This window comes from Monodon monoceros, unplaced genomic scaffold (assembly GCF_005190385.1).
Source record: "Monodon monoceros isolate NGI ecotype Baffin Bay Population unplaced genomic scaffold, NGI_Narwhal_1 Super_Scaffold_12, whole genome shotgun sequence".
In the NCBI taxonomy this organism is placed as follows: Eukaryota; Metazoa; Chordata; class Mammalia; order Artiodactyla; family Monodontidae; genus Monodon; species Monodon monoceros.
In genome coordinates this window covers 158,667,856-158,688,077 of record NW_021703768.1, presented here as the reverse complement: position 1 = coordinate 158,688,077, position 20,222 = coordinate 158,667,856, and the positions used below count along the sequence as shown (strand labels likewise).

The 20,222-nt window shown below is 56.7% G+C and overlaps 1 protein-coding gene across 2 annotated transcripts; it reads left to right on the top strand.

The window, feature by feature from the left end:
* The first annotated feature begins 1,355 nt into the window (after window positions 1-1,355).
* Window positions 1,356-16,291, top strand: DAPK3 (death associated protein kinase 3). 2 transcript variants are annotated; one of them, XM_029218691.1, is made up of 9 exons: window positions 1,356-1,449; window positions 2,472-2,629; window positions 9,159-9,519; window positions 9,805-9,934; window positions 10,182-10,230; window positions 10,877-10,903; window positions 12,011-12,163; window positions 13,116-13,161; window positions 13,635-16,291. In XM_029218691.1, exons 2-9 carry the CDS (start codon window positions 2,568-2,570, stop codon window positions 14,313-14,315), a joined length of 1,509 nt encoding a protein of 502 aa, XP_029074524.1. In that variant the 5' UTR covers window positions 1,356-1,449; window positions 2,472-2,567; the 3' UTR covers window positions 14,316-16,291. The 2 variants fall into 2 exon arrangements, with proteins under 2 accessions (XP_029074524.1, XP_029074525.1); XM_029218692.1 differs by having other exon boundaries at window positions 1,436-1,477.
* The last annotated feature ends 3,931 nt before the right edge of the window (window positions 16,292-20,222 follow it).

Here is a 20,222-nt window from a genome sequence, read left to right as displayed (position 1 = left end):
AAAGGGCGGGGGGGGGCGGTTGCACGAGGTTAGGGTGGCCAGCAAGGACCAAAAGACACAGGTCCGTGTCAGATGGTATCTGAGCTAGTTTAGCGTGGGCTTGGGTTCGGGCCTCTCTGGGAATGAATCTCAGTTACGCCTTCGCCGGCTGTGTGACTCCGGGTGGGTTACCTAACCTCTCTGGGGTCTTGTTTCCCCAACTATAGAATGGGTAAAATATTAATGTGTTTTACCTTCTCGGGTTGTTGATTGGTACTCAGTAAGGCTCGATCAATGCTAGCTGTTATCATGTATCTTGAGCTTAAAAGGAGTCAAAACAATCCTCAAGGGGCTTCCCTGGTTGGCTCAGTGGTTAAAAATCCACCTGCCAGGGCTTCCCTGGTGGTGCATTGGTTGAGAGTGCCTGCTGATTCAGGGGACACGGGTTCGTGCCCCGGTCTGGGAAGATCCCACATGCTGCAGAGCGGCTGGGCCCGTGAGCCATGGCCGCTGAGCCTGTGCGTCCGGAGCCTGTGCTCCGCAACGGGAGAGGCCACGACAGTGAGAGGCCCGCGTACCGCAAAAAGACAAAACAAGAAAGAATCCGCCTGCCAATGCAGAGGACATGGGTTCGAGCCCTGGTCTGGGAAGATCCCACATGCTGCGGAGCAACTAAGCTCTTGCGCCAAAACTACTGAGCCTGCGTGCCACAACTACTGAAGCCCGCGCGCTTAGAGCCTGTGCTCCGCAACAAGAGAAGCCACCGCAATGAGAAGCCCACGCACCGCAACGAAGAGTAGCCCCTGCTCGCCACAACTAGAGAAAGTCCGCACTTAGCAACGAAGACCCAACACAGCCAAAAATAAATACATAAATAAAAATTTAAAAATTCTCAAGCATTAATGGCAACACCAGACCAATCTCCTAATTTGCATCTTTATGTATTTGGAATATGGTTAGCATTTTACAGAGAAGCAAACTGCCACTCAGGGACTAAAGCAGCCCAAGGGTTCACCTCACGGGCTGTCATGCCGGAGCTGGGCCTTGGATTCGCGTTATCTCATGCCCAAGGTAGGCAGGAATAGGGATGCAGGATTTCAGCATCCCGCCTCCCAGCTTCAGGACCCCGGTCAGAGGAGAACGGGCGGGGCGGTCCAGGGGCCGGAAGTCGGAAGGCCGACTTCCGTAAGTTTGACAGGCGTTCTTTACAGCCAATCACCTGCGGGAAGCCTAGCCTGTGCCAAAGGCGAGGCAGCATTTTGGTGAGGAGGGCGGGACGCGCGAGGGCCTGGGCCTGGAAGGCGGCGGTGGGCGGGCTTCACGAGCGGCGGGCGCACTGACCAATGGGTGGTGGGGTCCACCTCTTGGGGGCGGGCCCTGGAGGGCGCGGTGACGTCGCACGGGTCGGCGCGTCGAGGCAGCCAAGGCTGCGGGGCCTGAGGACGCGGCGGCTGGCAGCGCGGCTGAGGGGTCGGTTCGCGGCGCGGGGCCGAGGAGGGTGCGGAGCGGGCTCGGTCCGAGGCTGGCGGGTTGGGGGGGCCTTTGGGGGTCTTAGCGGGGGGGGACGTTTGGGGGCCCGTGGGATGACTGGGCGGGAGAGAAGCTGGGCCGGGGCCTGTGAGGGGCGTGGCGGTCTCTGGGACGCTGGAGCAGGGACGTCAGAGGCTGGGGAGATCTTTGAGGCGTCTCTGAAGGAAGCCGTCGGGGTCTGCCTTGGAGCTTGGGAGAAGGTCGGGGGAGAAGGACTATGGAGGAGACTCTCAGCTGTGGCCCTTTGAAGAGGCCCGTTGGGAGTGTGGAGACCGGGGTGGGGGCCTTTGAAACCTGGAGGGGTGCCTTCGGGGACGGGGGGAGGAAGAAGTTAGCTTTGCTAGGACGGTGGAGGTCAGGGGAAGCAAGAGCGGGTCGGGGCCTTCGGAGGAGCTTGGAAGCCATTGTCCAGTTCCTGGGGAATTCAGGATTGGGGGGAGCAAGAGATTACCCACAGCGCTGCAGAGGGTCTTAAGAGACCAGCCGAGGAGGAGGGGTTAGTGGGTAAGGGAAAGAGGGGTTGAGGCCGCTGATGGGTAGGGAGATGGAAGCGTGTTGGAGGTCTGGCAGGGAATCAGGGAGCCCCAGGGTTTGGGGGTGTGAAGAGTGTGGGGAGCTTGCAGGAGTGTGTGGGGCTCTGGACAAGCAGGTTGGGAGAAGCCTAGGAGGGAGAGGCAGAAGAAGACTGCGGTGCTGTGTGTGGAAGCAGAGGTCTGTGGCTGGGAGCTATGGGGGTGGAGGTGGCACAGCGGGGCTAACACTGACCTCGGGGCGGTGTGGTATCTAAATGAACCGACACATGGACGTGCCCCGCCCACCAATTGCAAGTGCTTTCTACAAGGACCGTGGAATTTCAGCATGGTGTGATGTGAAACCTCTTTTGGGGGAGCAGGTCACTCCATTGACCTAGAAGTAATGGCTGGCATCTCACTCCTTTCTTATTTCCCTGTGTCCTCCTCCAGGGTCACGGCTAGAGGACTCCCTGAGGTCCTGTCCCCCGGGCCACTGTGACTGGGTTTGCACTGGAGTGGAAGGCGCTGGAAGGCAGACCGGCCGCTATGTCCACATTCAGGCAGGAAGATGTGGAAGACCACTATGAGATGGGGGAGGAGCTGGGCAGGTGAGTTCTCCCCTCTGATGGGGCTCCGACCGGGGGAGAGACCCGCTGTGGGGTTTTCTGGGTGTATCTCCTCTCCTGTCCTTTATCCCACTCTCCAAGAAGGGATGAGTCGATATCATGTGCTGTGGAACGAGTTTGGGCTTTGGAGTCAGCCAGTCTGGGCCTGGAATTCTTGCTCTGACATCCTCTGTGCATTTCCTTTGGGGAGAAACATAACTGAGCACAAATGGCACCTAATACGGTGCTTGGCATGGGCGTGAGAGCAGTAGATGTTGGCAGGTTTTGTTGGTGAGGGTCTGTCCCTCTCTTTAATCCTCTCTTGTGGGAGGGCAGTTGAGTCTCCCCGGCTCTCGTACGTTTCCAGGGAAGGCCTCCCGTCTGGGCCTACACCCTTGCCAATGGTTGGCATTCTTGTGGGAAAGAGCAGAGGTTTCCCGATCCAGCCAGCAGCTGATTTCCTGCTGGGCTGGGCCTTGGAGCGTCCCCTGGGAGCGCCCCCCCCCCCCCCCCCCCGACCCGCCCGGCCCCCCCCCCCCCCCCCCCCCCACAGAGCTTCAGACCTTATTTGGTGAGTTTGTTGCTGGCCAGCCCCATGATGTCACCAGAATGGAATGTAAATAACTGAGCCATAACTGAGCTGTTCATCAGGCCTTTGCTGAGAGAGTGTATGGGGCTCATTTAGGATTCTGAAGTCCCTCCTTTAGGAATTTCCTCCGGTAGAGTGGTAGAGAATGCAGGCCGTCTCCCCACCCCCAAAAAAGTCTCAGACTCTGTTGTTGAAAATGTATTAGGACCTGCTGCTGAGAGTAGTTTGGCAAAAGTCAGCAAAAATACCATGTATGTTCCCTTTAACCCACTGATTCTGCTGCTAGGAGTTAATTCTGTGGAAGTAGTACATACATGGACCTAAGGATCTAGGGACAGGGAAAGTTGCTATAAGGACTTTCTGTGAGCAAAAGACGGGAAGCCTCTTCAGTGCCCGTCACAGCACCATAGGCTCATCGATGGAATATTATGCAGCCATTAAAAAGAGCCTGAAAAGAAACAAAACTGAGTTATCTGTAGTGAGGTGAATGGACCTAGAGTCTGTCGTAGAGTGAAGTAAGTCAGAAAGAGAAAAACAAATGCTGTATGCTAACACGGATATATGGAATCTAAAAAAAAAAAAAAAGGTTCTGAAGAACCTAGGGGCAGGACAGGAATAAAGACGCAGACATAGAGAATGGACTTGAGGACATGGGGAGGGGGAAGGGGAAGCTGGGACGAAGTGAGAGAGTAGCATGGACTTATATATACTACTGAATGTAAAATAGATAGCTAGTGGGAAGCAGCCGCATAGCACAGGGAGATCAGCTCGGTGCTTTGTGACCACCTAGAACGGTGGGATAGGGAGGGTGGCAGGGAGACGCAAGAGGGAGGGGATATGGGGATATATGTATATGTATAGCTGATTCACTTTATTATACAGTAGAAACTAACATACCATTGTAAAGCAATTATACTCCAATGAAAATGTTAAATAAAAAAAAGAGCCCAGCAACTTGTATAATGCAAGCCTTGTAGGGAGTTTATTGAAATTTTCTAGTAGCTCTGTCAATTTTAATAATATTTTTTATAATTAACTTTTTTTAATTAAATTTTTAAAATTTATTTGGCTGCACTGGGTCTTGGTTGCGGCACGCGGGATCTTTGTTGCCGCATGCGTGGTCTTTAGTTGCAGCATGCGGGGTCTTCAGTTGTGGCTTGCGGACTTCTTAGTTGTGGCATGCATGAGGGATCTAGTTCCCTGACTGGAGATCGAACCCAGGCCCCCTGCATTGGGAGCGTGGAGTCTTAGCCACTGGGCCGCCAGGGAAGTCCTAATTTTAATGATTTTAATAATGTATTTTACTTAACCCAATATGTCAAACTGTTATCATTTTGCTTGTGATCATTATAGAAATTACTAATGAAATAGCTTACTGCTTTTTATTGATGTGCACCTTTGAAATCTGGTGTGCCTTGTACACTCACAGCACATGTCAATTCGAATGGGCTGGACAGCTAACATGTGGCCAGTAGCTGCCATCTTGGACAGCGCTGCCCTATGTAATGATCCGGAACATTCTTGGAGACACATGAGGTGAAGGATTAATGCCACAGAACACTGTGCATACTCTGCTGCAATTTGTATAAATTACAGATGTTGTTTGGACATCTGAGTCCTGGGCTGTTTTTTTGTTACATTTCCATTCATCTGTGAAAGGCCCTACCAGGGAGGTACTGTTATTATCCTCATTTTATAGATAAAGAAACTGAGGCTGAGAGCAGGGAAGCGTCTTGCCCAAGGCTATACAGACTAAAAGTGGCCAGGCAGGATTCAGACCTTGAGGCCACGCCCTGCCGGCTGCAAAGCCCAGGCGTGCTGGAGCCAGTGCTGGAACCAGAGGTGGGCGTCCAGCTTCTTCTGCCTGTCTCGAGCAAAGCACGGTCGTGTTTCCTTGTCCCAAGAGTCACGGGCTGAATGAACTGGGAGTGAGTTTCTTTGTGTGCCTGTGCAGATGTGTATGGAGGGTTCTTTCCTCCTAATTCAAGTCACCTGGACAGTCTTGGGAAATAAATGAATCTGCTGTTGGTCATTGTAGACCTCCAGCCTGGCTTCCACGTCATGGAGAGCTGTGTGTGTCTGTATTCGTCAGCTTGGGCTGCTGTAGCAAAGTGCCTCAGACTGGAGGGCCTGAACAGTGGAGGTTGATTCTCTCACGGTGCTGAAGGCTGGACGTCCAAGGTTGAGGTGTCAGCAGGCTTGGTTCCCTCTGAGGCCTCTCTCCTTGGTGTGTAGACGGCTGCCTTCTCCCCATGTCCTCACATTTTCTTCCGCTGTGCATGTCTGTATCCTAATCTCCTGTCCTTATTATAATCTCCTTATAAGGACAGCAGTCATACTGGATTAGGACCCACGCCAGTGATTTCATTTGTACTTAATTACCTCACATTTTGAGGTTCTGGGGGTTAGGATTTTGGGGGACACAATTCAGCACCTAACAGTGTCTTTGTCCCTCTTCCCATGAACTCTTTCTTTGTTAGTTTTTTTGTTAGTTCAGCTTGGAATAAAGCTAGAGGGGAGAAAAATCCTTGTATTTGAGAATTAGGCCACACGTCCAGTGCTTAGCAGTGTTCCTGGCACGTGGCGAACACTCAGCCCTCGAAGTTATTACTGTCTGGCGTCATTGTGGGATGGAAGGTGGACCTGGAAGAACTTGCTTGGTTGATGTCGGCAGAGGGGAGGGGGAAAGGCCTTTCAGGTGTGGGGAATGTTAGCTAAGATGTGGAGGTAGGGGCAGGAGCACAGCGTGGATTTCCGTGCGGGGGGCGAGGCCTGATCAGGGACACTTGACACTTCTCGTCTGACCTGTCCTCTTGGCTTTTAGACTAGTGTTTGAGTGTCCTGTTGCTGCTGTAACAAATTACCAGAACTTAGTGGCTTAGAAGAACACCCATTTATTATCATAAAGGTCTGGGAGTCAGGAGTCTAAAATGGACCTGCAGGGCTGGTCCTTCCGGAGGCTCCAGGGCAGCATTGGTTCCCGCCTTCAGCTTCTAGAGGCGCCGCATCCCTGGCTCGCGGCCCCTCCTGCATCCTCACAGCCAGCAGTGCAGCATCTCCTGTCTCTCTGCCTCTGACCCTCCCGCCTCCCTCTTACAAGGACCCTGTGATGACACTGGGCCCCCCAGGGAATCCAGGGTCATCCCCATCTCAGGGGCCTTAACTTAATTCTGTCTGCAAAGGCCCCCTGCCCCATGAGATGACGTGTCCACAGGTTCTGGGGATTCGGATGTGGACCCTTATTTAGCCTACCCTGGTTGGTAATAATTTGCACTCCCCACCTTGATCCTCACCTGCCTGAGTGTGCTCGGAGCATGTCTGCAGTGGTCTGCCGTGGGCGCCTTTGTGTCTCGATGCTCACGAGGGCAGCGCTTCAGGTGTTTGCTGGCTGCAGGTGGTCCTGGGCGTCCCAGTGAGGTCCACTTACTGGGACACACCCAGTTGGGTCCTTTGGCTTTTCTGAGGGCCCTGCTGGCTTGGCAGAGGCACCCCTCATTCGTTTCTCGTTCTGTCTGGCCTGTCCTCCCTGTGCTGTCACCAACGTAAGAGACCCCTCCTGTCCCCAAGGCCCGTCTGCACAATTCCTTCCTCTGCGTGCTCGTCCCCCATTTCCACAAGATGTCACATAGTCACCTAGTCTCCTTTCCCTTGACCCCCAGTGGTGCCTGGTTGATGTTTCTTGTCTGGAATGTGTGCCTTCTGTCTTAGAATTAGTTTCTCTGCTCATGTGTGTGTTCATATATCCTCTGGAGGCTGGGGTGCACGACCCATGGCCTTTGGGCCACATCCGGCCCTCACCTAGTTCAGTATGGCCCGCCCACAAACGTAGGATGGTTTTTTCCTTGTTTAAAGGGTTATAAAAACACACAAGAATTGTGACAGAGACCACATGGCCCGTAAAACTTAAAATATTTACCCTCTGGCCTTTTTCACTCAATTCCTGAGTGAAGGCAAGTTAAAGTAAGTTCCTAGATAACGAAAGAATACGGACATTGGACAGCTCCCTGGAGTGCAGTAAAGAGAGTTTCTCTTTCTCTTCAGATACCAGGGGTCTTGAGATACAAGTCACACACCATACAATTTACTCATTTAAAGTGTACAATTTAATGATCTTTCGTACATTCACAGGGTCTTACAACCATCACTATTAAATACTTTCAGAACGTTTCCATCACTCCAAAAGGAAACCTCATCCCCACGAGCAGGCACACCTCCATCCCCTCCCCCAGCCCAACAACCAGGAATCCACCCTCTGTGTCTGTGGATTTGCCTGTTCTGGACGTTTCCCATCAATGGAATCACACCCTGTGTGTCCTTCTGTGTCTGGTTTCTCTCGCTGAGCATTGTGTTCTCAGGGTCCATCCACGTTGCAGCGAGTGTCAGTGCCTCTCTCCTCTTCATGGCTGAGCGATGTGCCTGTGTGTGGAGGGACCACATTTTGTGTATCCATCATCCGCTGAGGGACATTTGGGTTATTTCCATCTTATGGCTACTGTGAATAATGGTGCTGTGCACATTTGTGTGCAAGCTTCTGTGGAGCGATGTTCCTGGGTCCGATGGTAACTCCATGTTTCACCTTTTGAGGAACCGCCAGACTGTTTTCCACTGTGGCTGCCCCGTCTCACACTCCTACCAGCCATGCACCTGGGTTCTGGTTTCTCCACATCCTCACTGTTCTCTCTTGTTGTGAAAATGTGTGTACTTCTTTCACTCTGCCTATTGAATAAGAAGCTCTTTTTTTTTTTTAAGTGATAGACATCCTTTTATTTATTTATTTTTTGGCAGAGCCACATGGCATGCAGGATCTTAGTTCCCCGACTAGGGATTGGCCCCGTGCCCCCTGCACTGGGAGCATGGAGTCTTAAACACTTGCACTCCAGGGAAGTCCCTGAATAAGAAGCTCTTTTGAACTCAGTGGTTTTTTATCTTTTCTTAGATTTTAAACAATGATGAAATAACGCTGTGAGAAGTTGAATCTTATAGAGTCATATCAAATAAAAAGTAAAAACCCCTTTTCACTGCCCTCAGTCGTGCTCCTCAGAGATGTCTCTTGCTCACAGCTTGGTGTGTGTCCTTCAGACCTCTTTTCCTGCATCTACACACATAAACATACCTGTATACAGGTGGGTACAGCATGTACCTTTTTTACCCAGAAAAATCTCGTTCCTTGTGTTATCCTGCAGTTGTCTTCACTGAGCCGGTCTTCATGGGTATCTGTCTTGTCTTTTTTTAAAATTATTTTATTATTTTAACTATTTATCTTTGGCTGCGTTGGGTCTTCGTTGCTGTGCATGGGCTTTCTCTAGTTGCAGCGAGCAGGGGCTACTCTTCGTTGCGGTGCACAGCCTTCACATTGCCATGGCTCTTCTTGCAGAGCATGGGCTCTAGGCACGCGGACTTCAGTAGTTGTGGCACACGGGCTCAGTAGTTGTGGCTCGCAGGCTCTAGAGCACAGGCTTAGTAGTTGTGGCGCACGGGCGTAGTTGCTGTGCGGCATTTGGGATCTTCCCAGAGCAGGGCTTGAACCCATGCCCCCTGCATTGGCAGGTGGATTCTTAACCACTGCATCACCCGGGAAGTCCATGGGTGTCTTTCTGGTCAGCACATGGAGAGTCGTTCTTTTCCAAGACTGCGAAAATTCTGCCTGACTTACCATGATGGGAGTCCAGCTCCCTTTTGATAAACGTGGAGCCGTTTCTGTTCTTTCACTGCTGCAGAAACGCCAGTTAGCCACTGTATTATGCACCAATTTGCACTCGCGTGGGAGCACCCCTGCTGGGTGGGGTGCATTCTCCAGCTGGTGGGGTGCACCTCAGCATGGTGCCAGGAGCTGGGACGAACTGTCCCAGGAGGTTGCGTCATCCGCGCGTGGCCCGGTCCCAAGAGTCCTGTGTCCCTCTCGGCGCCCACTCCCCACTCTCCCCTCCCCCTCTGTCCCTGCAGCGGCCAGTTTGCAATTGTGCGGAAATGCCGGCAGAAGGGCACCGGGAAGGAGTACGCGGCCAAGTTCATCAAGAAGCGCCGCTTGTCGTCCAGCCGCCGGGGGGTCAGCCGGGAGGAGATCGAGCGGGAGGTGAACATCCTGCGGGAGATCCGGCACCCCAACATCATCACGCTGCACGACATCTTTGAGAACAAGACCGACGTGGTGCTCATCCTGGAGCTGGTCTCGGGCGGGGAGCTCTTCGATTTCCTGGCGGAGAAGGAGTCGCTGACAGAGGACGAGGCCACCCAGTTCCTCAAGCAGATCCTGGACGGCGTCCATTACCTGCACTCCAAGCGTATCGCCCACTTCGACCTCAAGGTAGCCCCGCTGGGCCCTCAGGACAAAGCTGGGGACCAGCCTGACCGGGGAGGGTGAGGATGGGGGCCGAGAGGGTCCACCTCCCCTCGGCACAGGATGTCCTTGCCTGGGGCACTGGGGAGACGGACTGGCTCAGGCCTGGACCTGTGCGGGGTCAGCCTGCACAAACCCTGCATGCTGGGATTGGGAGGTGCTCAGGGACAACCTGGTGCTGTTCCCTGAGGTGGCGGGCTGGCAGCAGCACTGCCTCCCGCCCAGCGCCCTGCCTTCCCGCCCTGCCTCCAGCCGGAGAACATCATGCTCCTGGACAAAAATGTGCCCAACCCGCGGATCAAGCTCATCGACTTCGGCATCGCCCACAAAATCGAAGCAGGGAATGAGTTCAAGAACATCTTTGGCACCCCGGAGTTCGTGGGTAAGGCCCGGTGTGGGCCTTGGGGGGCACTGGAGGATTTCCAGCTGGCATGGGATGAGGCAGGCCCACTGGCCTCAGGTTTCCCTTCCTGGCCCTGGCGCTGGACATGGGGAACTCAAGGCCTGGCGTTGGTGCTGTCACCGTCCCGGCCTTCCCTGCCGAGGGCCAGCCTTGCCTGAGTGGGCACTGTCCGCTGGTTCCCCCTTAGCCATACCCGGCACCTGACCCTGTCTCCCTGTCTCTGCAGCTCCCGAGATTGTCAACTACGAGCCCCTGGGTCTGGAGGCGGACATGTGGTGAGTGGGGGGCGGCGGGCCCGGGGCTGCCCTCGTCGCTTCTCCTCAGGGCATCCCCCATCTGTCCCCAGGAGCTGCCGGTCACAGCCGCAGGCCGGGGTGTAGCCTGTTCTCCTGGTCTTGGAGCTGTGGGGCAGGGGCAGGACAGACTGCTGCCTTAGAACAGGGTTGGCCGACGACCCAGGCCCATGAGCTCGGAATGGTTCTCACGTTTCTGGAGGGTTGTTAAAAACACACGAACATGTGGCAGAGACCATCTGTGGCCCCCAAAGCCCCGCTCAGCGTCTCGCCCTTTAGAGGAGGAGTTTGCCAGCCCTGCCCTCGGCCATAGCAGCCCCGTCGAGGGCCCCACGTCTGCATGTCTGTGGTGCCTTTGGGCTCTGTCCACACCGCCCCGACCCCGGCCAGTTTGAGCCTGAACAGGCAGGTGTGGTCAAAGGCACTTCCGTGTCCAGTCCTGAGACCCTCCGAGCAGAGCGAGGGCCTTGCTGGGGGCTGTGCAGCCCCTGGAGGGAGAGGGTCCCTGGGGCTGATGGGCCTGCTGCCGACCGGGCTCTGGGCCCCCCAGCCCCCTTGGGGCTCTGGGGTTGGGGTGCTGTGCCCCTGGCTGAGCTGACCCCCATCTCTTCTGTGTGTTCTCTTCCAGGAGCATTGGCGTCATCACCTACATCCTGTGAGTACCTGCTCGGCGCTTCCTGCCCCTTCCTGGGGCCCTGGTGGGTCAAGAGGAGGGTAGGGAGGCTTCTGTGCGGGGACAGCGAGTGGAAGGCAGCACCCTCAGTTCTCTGACGTGTCGCGGCACTCGGGAACTCTGGATGGATGGACGAATGCATGAGTGAATGAATGAATTTGTGCAGGAGAGAGAGGTGTGTTCAGGAGAGTTCAGAAGGCAGGGCCTCATTGTGTGAAACAACCGTGCAAGGCCCTGGGCCGGGACGGCATGTCCCCCTCATCCTCTGGCTGGCAGCTCCTAGGCATGGTGGACTCAGTCACGGGCCCGTTGGAGAGTAACTCAGCCTCCAGGCCCTCCCCTTCCTGGAGGTCAGGGGTGAGGATGAAAGTTCCATCACTGTAACCCCACTTGCTGGTTCCCTGGCCACTGGCCCCCTCCTTAGGGCCGTTCCAAAGTCACCTCAATGGCATCAACTCAGGTGTGGTTGGAGGGGGCTTGTTGTGAACAACAAAAACACTCCTTTCATCTCAAACCCCGAGCTGTTTTAGGAAAGGGAACAAAGACCAAATATTATAACAGAAGATGCTGCCACCTTGGGTTTTAGGAAATGACAAGGGTTTTTGGATCTGTGTACTTGAGGATTGGAGTGAAGACCACATATACATTTGTCACCCTAAGTCACAGCATCACGTACCCATAACCTTACAGTGTGGTGCTGTGGCCTCAGTGCAGCATGTCTGGAAGACACATGACGTCTGCAGTGTCGGCCAGGACTTCCCGCCACCTCCCCCCAAAGTTAGCCGTTTTCCCTCTGACTACTACACGCTTCAGGGAAGTGCTTCGAGGCTGTGCGTCTACCTTGAGATTCTGCAGAGATTTTGCCCGCTCATTTCAGCACCCCTCACTGGCTGGGCAGTGGATTTTCACTGCCTCTGGTTGGAGGCTGGGCACAGTTGTGGTTGGTGGCCCAGGGCCCGGCATCGGCCTTCCTCCACGTCTGCCCCCTTTATGGGCATGGAGGAGTCGGGTGGTGGCCTGGGCAGTGGCCTGGTTGTGGGGTGACCGCAGGGATGTCCGGCCCCACTGAGCCCGGTGTCCGCCTTCCAGTTTGAGTGGCGCGTCACCATTCCTGGGAGAGACCAAGCAGGAGACCCTGACCAACATCTCGGCCGTGAACTACGACTTTGACGAGGAGTACTTCAGCAACACCAGCGAGCTGGCCAAGGACTTCATCCGCCGGCTGCTCGTCAAAGACCCCAAGTAGGAGCGCTGGGCTGGGCAGGGAGGGCCTGGCAAGGCCCCCAGGATGGGCGCTCTGGCCGAGGACAAGTAACACATCCGTCCGAGCCGCCACCTTCCTGTTATTGGGAATCGGGCGTGGCTTCTGCTTTGGGCTGGAGATAGCACAGAGGAGTTAGGTCGGCCCTTTTTTTTTTTTTTTTTTTTTTTTTTTGCGGGTACGTGGGCCTCTCACTGTTGCGGCCTCTCCAGTTGCAGAGCACAGACTCCGGACGTGCAGGCCCAGCGGCCACGGCTCACGGGCCCAGCCGCTCCACGGCACGTGGGATCTTCCCGGACCGGGGTACGAACCCTTGTCCCCTGCATCGGCAGGCGGACTCCCAACCACTGCACCACCAGGGAAGCCCGGTCGGCCCTCTTAAGAAGCTGTCTCTTAAGCTTTTAATCTGTGGCCAACGTTTAAGATAGGAGGTTTTTTTATAAGATTCCAGATTACTGTTTGTCTTTTTTCCTAGAAAAAAAATCTAATTGTGCTGGCAGCACGGAGCCTTCATTCACACAGAGGTGCTCCCGTGGGCCACAGTCCTCCCCAGCCTCCTCCTCTAGGTGCCTGAGTTGTGAGACCCCAGTGTTAGGTGTCAACACTGTGAACGAAACCCCTCAGAAAACATGGAGACCCTGGAGTCCGCACCCCCAGTCCCCTTGATGGGCTCCTTGTGGTTGGCCAAGCAGAGTGGAAGCTCTTCATGGTGCCTGTATTTTCACGGTCATTTCAGGGACTTGCTGCTGGGCTGGAGGGTGACTTTAGGGACTTGGGAGGGTCCCCAGGGGCGGGTGCCTGAGTCAGCCACAGGTGGGGCTGAGAGCCAGAGCTGCAGCAGGGAGAATATGGCTCACCCCTTCCTGCTCTCTGCGTTGGAGAGGATGGTAAAGTGGCCCACGTGCAACTAACTAAGGTTGGGGGCTCTTCCAGGAGGAGAATGACCATCGCCCAGAGCCTGGAGCATTCCTGGATCAAGGTGAGGCAGTGGGGCTGCCCCCACGTAGGCATGGCAGGTGTGAGCAGCCCCTGGCATGGGGGAGGGTCCCTAGGGGAGCGGACCCGGACAGTGTGGGGCGTGGGGTGTGCATGGACGTGGTGTTGGAACCATCTCATGGAGGCGCCGGCTGGAGTCCACAGCCCCTCTGCACGTAGCAGAGCTCCCTCCCCAGAACTTCCCAGAAAGGGGTCACCTCCAGGCCCGGGTTAGGGTTGGCAACCTCTGTAAAGAGCCAGAGAGTAAATGCTTTTGGCTCTGTGGTCTGTGGCACGGCCAGGTAGTCTGCCATCCATTCTCGGCTCGGCCGTCAGAGCGTGGAAGCACCAGGAGCACGTGTACGTGAATGGGCAGGGCTGAGTGCCAATGAAAAGTGAGCGGAGGGCCGGGCATGGGCCGGGGGGGTCTCCCCCTGCCGGCCCCCCAGTCCAAGGCACCCTCCCCTCCCGCTGTAGGCGATCCGGCGGCGGAACGTGCGGCGGGAGGACAGTGGCCGCAAGCCGGAGCGGCGGCGCCTGAAGACGGCCCGCCTCAAGGAGTACACCATCAAGTCGCACTCGAGCATGCCCCCCAACAACACCTACGTCAACTTCGAGCGCTTCTCCAAGGTGCTGGAGGAGGTGGCAGTGGCCGAGGAGGGCCTGCGTGGGCTCGAGCACAGCCGGCGCCTGTTCCACGAGGACATCGAGGCGCTGACGGCAATCTACGAGGAGAAGGAGGCCTGGTACCGCGAGGAGAACGAGAGCATCGGCCAGGACCTGCGGCGGCTGCGCCAGGAGCTGCACAAGACGGAGGCGCTCCAGCGGCAGGCCCAGGAGGAGGCCAAGGGCGCCCTGCTGGGGGCCAGCGGGCTCAGGCGCCGCTTCAGCCGCCTCGAGAACCGCTATGAGGCGCTGGCCAAGCAGGTGGCCTCCGAGATGCTGTTTGTGCAGGATTTGGTGCGTGCCATGGAGCAGGAGAAGCTGCAGGGGGGGGGAGTGCAGCCTCCGCTAGGGCAGCTCGGGGCACAGTGTCCTGCACCCCGGGGGGAGCCCTCCGTCACCCTGGTGTGGCCCTGGATGCGCTCCACATGGCCCAGGAGTCCACGGCTGAGGGGAGGGCTTTGGCCCGGCTCTGCACCGGGAGGATGTGGCTGATGTGGGCCTTCTCTGTGCAACCCGAGTCTTCCCCCCACAGGCCCCAGCTCAGCCCCTCCCTCCTGCAACTCGACTCTGGGGGCTTCTGGGGCAGCATCACCACAGGAACTCTGCAAGAGGTTGACGCCACCAAGGCAGCTCTGGCCGTGGTGGACACAGATGCCTCACACGTGGCAGGGTGTAGGGGTGGCAGCCTCCATGTGCAGGGCCTGGGTCAGCGGCTGCAGGACCTCCATGTGGTCTGAGTGCGTGGAGCCTTGGTGTGGGGACGGGGGTGTCTGAGTGCCCCGGGCTCACCCCTGGGGCTCAGAATTGGAGGGGCCTCTGCTCGACACCCCGGCTCCTCCTGTTCTGGAGACGGATGGCTGCTCCTCCAGGGTCTGTGGTGGAGGTGGTCTCTGAGCCCAGCTCTTCAGATCCCCCAGCCCCTCGCAGGGCCCCCAGCCTGGGGCTGGGCACCAGGGCCAGAGCTGAGGAGATGATGCAGCCCTCGAGGAGATGTGGGTTTAGGGGTTGTATTGGGGGCAGTGTGTGGCAGGGCACAGCGCCTGGATGCAGTAAAGGAAACATCTGCAAAGCTGAGTCTCCACTCCCTCCCTGAGGCAGGCCTGCTGGGGGCCGGGAAGGGGGGAAGAGCTGTGGCCGCTTGGAGCCTCCCGCAGCCGCAGGCTGCGGAACCATCCCCTCCTCTCCAGCTCCCTGTCAACGCACAACGCTGACTCTTCGGCGGGGGTCCCACCCACTGCCCTGCCCCGTGTCACTCCCTCCCCCAGTGCTGCCTTCAGGACAGCACCTCTCGGGTGGGCCCCACGGAGTAGCTGCTGGAGTCCCGTGTTCGCAGCGTCCCCTCCCTGGAGAGCCCCAGGGCCCCTTACAAACACCCCACCGCATGCTCCGTGCCTGGACCACAGGGTTAAGAGGGTTTCAGCGGGCAGTGCCGCTGTGCGCCACTAGGTGCTGCCCTGGAGCGGGTTCTTGCGCCCCAGAGAGAGTGCCCTGAGAGCCAGGCTTCAGTGGAACGTGGGTCTCCGGCTGGTGGCCACTCTGAGCTCAGAGTTCTCTGCTGCTGGTTGTGTTAATTGAGGGACCCCTGTGCAGCCCCCCTTGGCCCGAGAGGAATCCTCGGGACAGAGGCCAGCCCAGGCTGAGTGCAGGGAGGAGCTGGGCAGGCGGGCGGGTACTCCACCTGTGGCCCTGGCTGGGGCTCAGGCCCAGGACCCTGCGGGGCCGAGGAGGCCTTGGGACCTAGATGTGGGCTTGGCGTGGGTGGGGGTGGGCCCGCTGTACGCCCCTCGCGAGCTCCACTGCATGACACACACACCTCTAAGCGTATCGTATGTGTGCTGCTCAGAGGCATGTGTGTCAGCTTAGAGGAAGTGAAGCGTGGCTTCCCTGGCGTCCTGCTCGTCTCTGCTTGGGCCCGGGCAGGGGCGGCCAGCCTTGGCAGTCACCTGGTGCCACGGCCTCTCCGCCCTCTTGTATCTCCCTCTCTCTGTCACTGCCTGCTCCCACAGCCCTGGGGGGCCTTGGAGGCTGCTCCAACCTTGGGGCTCAGGTGGACTGGGCCTCTTGTTGTTGCCGTGAGGTGGAGGCGTCCAGGCAGCTAGAGTGGGTTTGGAGGGGTTTCCTGTCCCTTGGCTCCTCCTGAGACGCTGCTGGATCACATGTGGGCTGCCCTGCACCGCGCTGGGCCCTCCCGGAGGAGATGTCCTTGCCGCTCCTGCTCCCACTCGCCTCGGCCTCTGGGTCTGGAACGTGGTTCCAAAGAGGGCCCTTCTGACCCTCTTCCTCCTTCCCAGCGGCCTGCTCGACCTTCTGTTGCCTCGTTCCATGCATCCCTCCCCGCACCAGTTTTTTAAAACTAAATTTAGAAAAATTGAGATAAGGCTTACTGTACAATTCATCCCTTTTCATTTGTTTTTGACCAACAACTTCCACTTTTAAAATCTCAGTAAATTTCACTTTGTTGAATGGTTGGACCCACTCAGGTTTCTCCAGTTGGTCTGTGATTCCTCCACAGCTGTCACCTGGTTATTAGGCCTTCAAGGCAGGACTCTGAGCAGCAGATCCCCCGATGGTGCGTTGCAAAGCGCGGTCGGCCCGCGGCAGGAAAGGGGCACCCAGCATGGATAGTTGTATAACATCAGTAGGCTGTGGTCTGGGTGCCTCCAACGGGAAGGGAGGAGCTTCCGTGCAGTGCTAGAGGGTCTCCAGACCCCGAGGGGTGTGAGCCGGAGGCTCCCTGAAGGCCTCAGGGGACCAGTGAATAGCATTCATCCAGCCGTCATTTCCCCAGTCATGCCACTCTGTGGGCCCCATGTCAGGCCCTGGGAGATGGCGGTAGGAGGTGGACACAATGGTCTGTCTCGATAGGGGCAGGGGCGGGGCCCTCACCCATCCAGCCTTTCTGATAGAGACTTCCGGGTAGAAACCACGTTTCCCTTTGGACTCACACCTGCCCTTTCAGTATCCAAAGCACCTCTGTGCTGAGGGCAAATTCCCCAGCGTCTTCAGTGGGTAACATGAGCAGGTGTCCTTGCTTTGGAGATTACCTCTGCCCCCTGACCCGGGTTATCTTGCTCAGTGCAGCCTTGGCATCCTCAATCTGTCAGTTAAGGGCACAGGGAACCACTTTGTGGTCATAAAGCACCTCCCAGTGTATCTGGCCCATGCAAGCACTTACAAATAGTGCTGTCTCTTTGTAGAGACCCTGGGGCTGACGTGCTGTTATTAATCTTGTCTGTGGCAGGCAGGCCCCAGAGTGGCCCCCATGTAGCCCCACCTCCTGCTCCCCACCCCCTGGAGAGCAGGCTGGCCTCGTGGCAGGTTCTGACCAACAGAACTCTGGGAAGGTGATGGCGTCGCTTCCGTGGTTAGGCTGCACAGCCTATGATTTCCATCTTGCCAGCTGACTCCCTTGCTGGCTTTGATGCAGTGAGCCGTCATGTTGGACAGGCCCACGTGGCAAGGAACAGCCAGCAAGCAGCGAAGCCCACCGACCACGTGAGGGGTCCTAACAGTGGGCCCCTCCCTAGTCGAGCCTTTGGATAAAATCCAGCCTGGACTGACACCTGGATTGCAGCCTCCTGAGGGACCTTGAGCACAGGACCCAGGTAAGCCAATCAAGACTCCTGACCCACTACTGTGAGATGATAGCGCGTATTGCTTTAAGGCACTAGGTTTGTGGTGCTTTGTTACACAGCAGTAGCTGAGTCATGCTGATGAAGGTGTGCTGCATCCACTTACAGGTTCACCGAGCAATTCAACTCTCACTTCCCCTCTTTTGGTACCCTGTCCCTCTGCCACGCCCTCAGCCCCTTTTCTTTCAGGGGTGTGATTGGGGGGGCTGCATGTTAGCACCTTCTGCTCTGAGGAGAGAGGGCTCCCAGCAGGTCTGCAGAGCGAAGGCTCCCCACATCTGTTTTTTGTTTGTTTTTTAAATATTTATTTGGTTGCACCAGGTCTTAGTTGCAGCACGTGGGCTCAGTTGCAGCACACGGGCTCCTTAGTTGTAGCATGCGAACTCTTAGTTGCAGCATGCATGTGGGATCTAGTTCCCTGACCAGGGTTGAACCCGGGCCCCCTGGATTGGGAGGACGGAGTCCTATCCACTGCACCACCAGGGAGGTCCCCCCTGCATCTGGTTTTGCTCTTATGCAAAATGGAAATGTCTTCTTGCCTGCTTCTTGAGACGGATGAGGGGGGAATGAACTGTGGGAGCCGTGAACCCTGTCCCTGCAGCTGGCGAGAGTCAGGCTGGACCTGCCCCGAGGTTCGCTTAGGGTTTGGCTGCCATGTGCATGAAGCTCGTTGCAAGGAAGGTGTTGAAAGCCCGTGTTTATCTCAGAGCAAAGCTTGCGCAGAGGATGGCGAGTGAGGGAGGCTGAGCTTCCACCGCCGGCTCCACCCCGAAACTGTGGTGATCCCCCTGCCTTTCTGCCGCACGGTGGTGGTGCCCCCCGCCCGTCCCCCCCGCCCCCCGAGACGCTATGAGGAGTAACCAGGAACCTGGAGAGCACTGTGGAAGCTGATCAGGTCAGAGGGATGAGACCTCAGACCAGCAGAGCTCGTGTCCCCGGGTAGGTCAAGTTCTCCAAGTGGACATTGTGACACCAGCTGCAGAGAGAGACAGCAGCGGGCACAGGGGTCACGATCGTGCCTCTAGAGCCACTCAGCCCTACACCCCCGCCGCTGGGGAGGGGAGAGGGTCTGGCAGGGCTCAGATTTTGGGCGGTCGACAGATTCCAAGCTTTATTAGATTGAAATCACGAGGGTCAGAGAAGGTCAACATCATTATCGCTTAGGTTCCAGCTTGATCTGGTGGCTGAGCTCTTGAAGGGGCTTAAATTTGGCAAAACAGGGACTTCCCTGGCGGTCCAGTGGTTAAGACTTCATGCTGTCAATGCAGGGGGCACGGGTTCCATCCCTGGTCAGGGAACTGAGATCCCGCATGCCACGGCAGGCAGTAAATAAATAAATTTGGCAGAACAGCTCAAGAAAGTGCTTCTGGCGAGTCTTTACAACTGGTTTATTATCTTCGCTATTGTTACTTCTCTTGTCTGATAACAGTCTTTCATCCCTACATTCTTTTGTTTCCTTAAGCTCATTAGTTATTAAGACCTGTTCAAGGACAAACACTGTGGCCAGGCTTAGATCCCAAAATGGCTTAGGCCAAAAAATGGCTTCTCTGATGTCAAGAAAGCCACGTCTGATTCTGTTTCTCGGACCCGTACCATATCTGCTTACATCCCCTCCCTCAGGCCGGGTGCGTCCCTGGTGAGGCAGCCTGGGGCTGTGGCAAAATGCCCTCCCGGGCTGGGCAGGGACGGACTTGCTGGTCATGGTTGGGCTGCTGAGCCAGAGGCTCTTGGGTCAGTGACTTGTATTTTTTTTTTTTTTTGGCCGCACTGCATGGCATGCGAGATCTTAGTTCCCCGACCAGGGATCGAACCCCGGGCCACGGCAGTGAAAGTGCTGAGTCCTAACCACTGGTCCACCCGAGGATTCCCAGTGACTTGTGTTTCAACTGCCTCCTTGTCACCAGTTAGAGAGGGCGGGAGTCCCACTGCGGGGAAAGGGGTGGCTGGATGCAGGACGTCTGACACGGACAGATGAGTAGACGGCTCTTTATTAGGCACAAGGACCGACAGCCCCGGGGAGAAGGATGCCGCAGGCCCTGCAGGGCACTTGAGGCGCAGTCAGGAGCAGGGTGTGCAGGCAGACTTTAGTGACAAGAGGATGAGGTGGCCTCCAGTTCTGTGGGAGTATGTCGCTGACTTGCTTGAATCATTCTGCAGGCTGGCAGGGCAGTGACAGCAGAAGCCCAGCCGGTCCCTCGGTCCCTCGAGAAGGAGGGCCTTGGGCTATCTGACCTCATCGGCGGCAGCTGTGGGGGACCCTCCGTGTTGTCCTAGCGTGTGAGATTCACCCTCAATCGAGGGCTTCACCACAGCTCACATTAGTCACGCGCCGTTTGCAAAATGAGTCAGACAGGCCTGGGTTCGGTGCAGCCCAGTTGGGCTCCTGGCTCTCGGCAGACACGGCACCTCTGTGTGTGTGCCAGCTTTGTCCTTAGGGACAGTGGTTTCTAAGGTGGCAGTGAGGGTTGGAAGCAAGGATGTGTCAGGGTCTAGCACACTCTGGGCGCCCCCTCACTAAGTGTGTCTTGTTAGATTCGGGGGCTCGGGCGCAGGAGTCACCAAGCCATGATGGGTCCCCTGCAGCGCTGCCCGCCTCTCGTAGGGCAGAGGGCTCTCCTCGCGCCACCTGTCCTGCCCAGGGGCTGCGCACCCACAGCTGCTGTGCTCATGACCATACTTGGGCAAGAGGCGGTGGCCGCTATTAATAACCAGTGGGGCTGCCAGGGCACGGGGTGGTCTATAAAGCCAGACCCACCAGCTCTGAGAG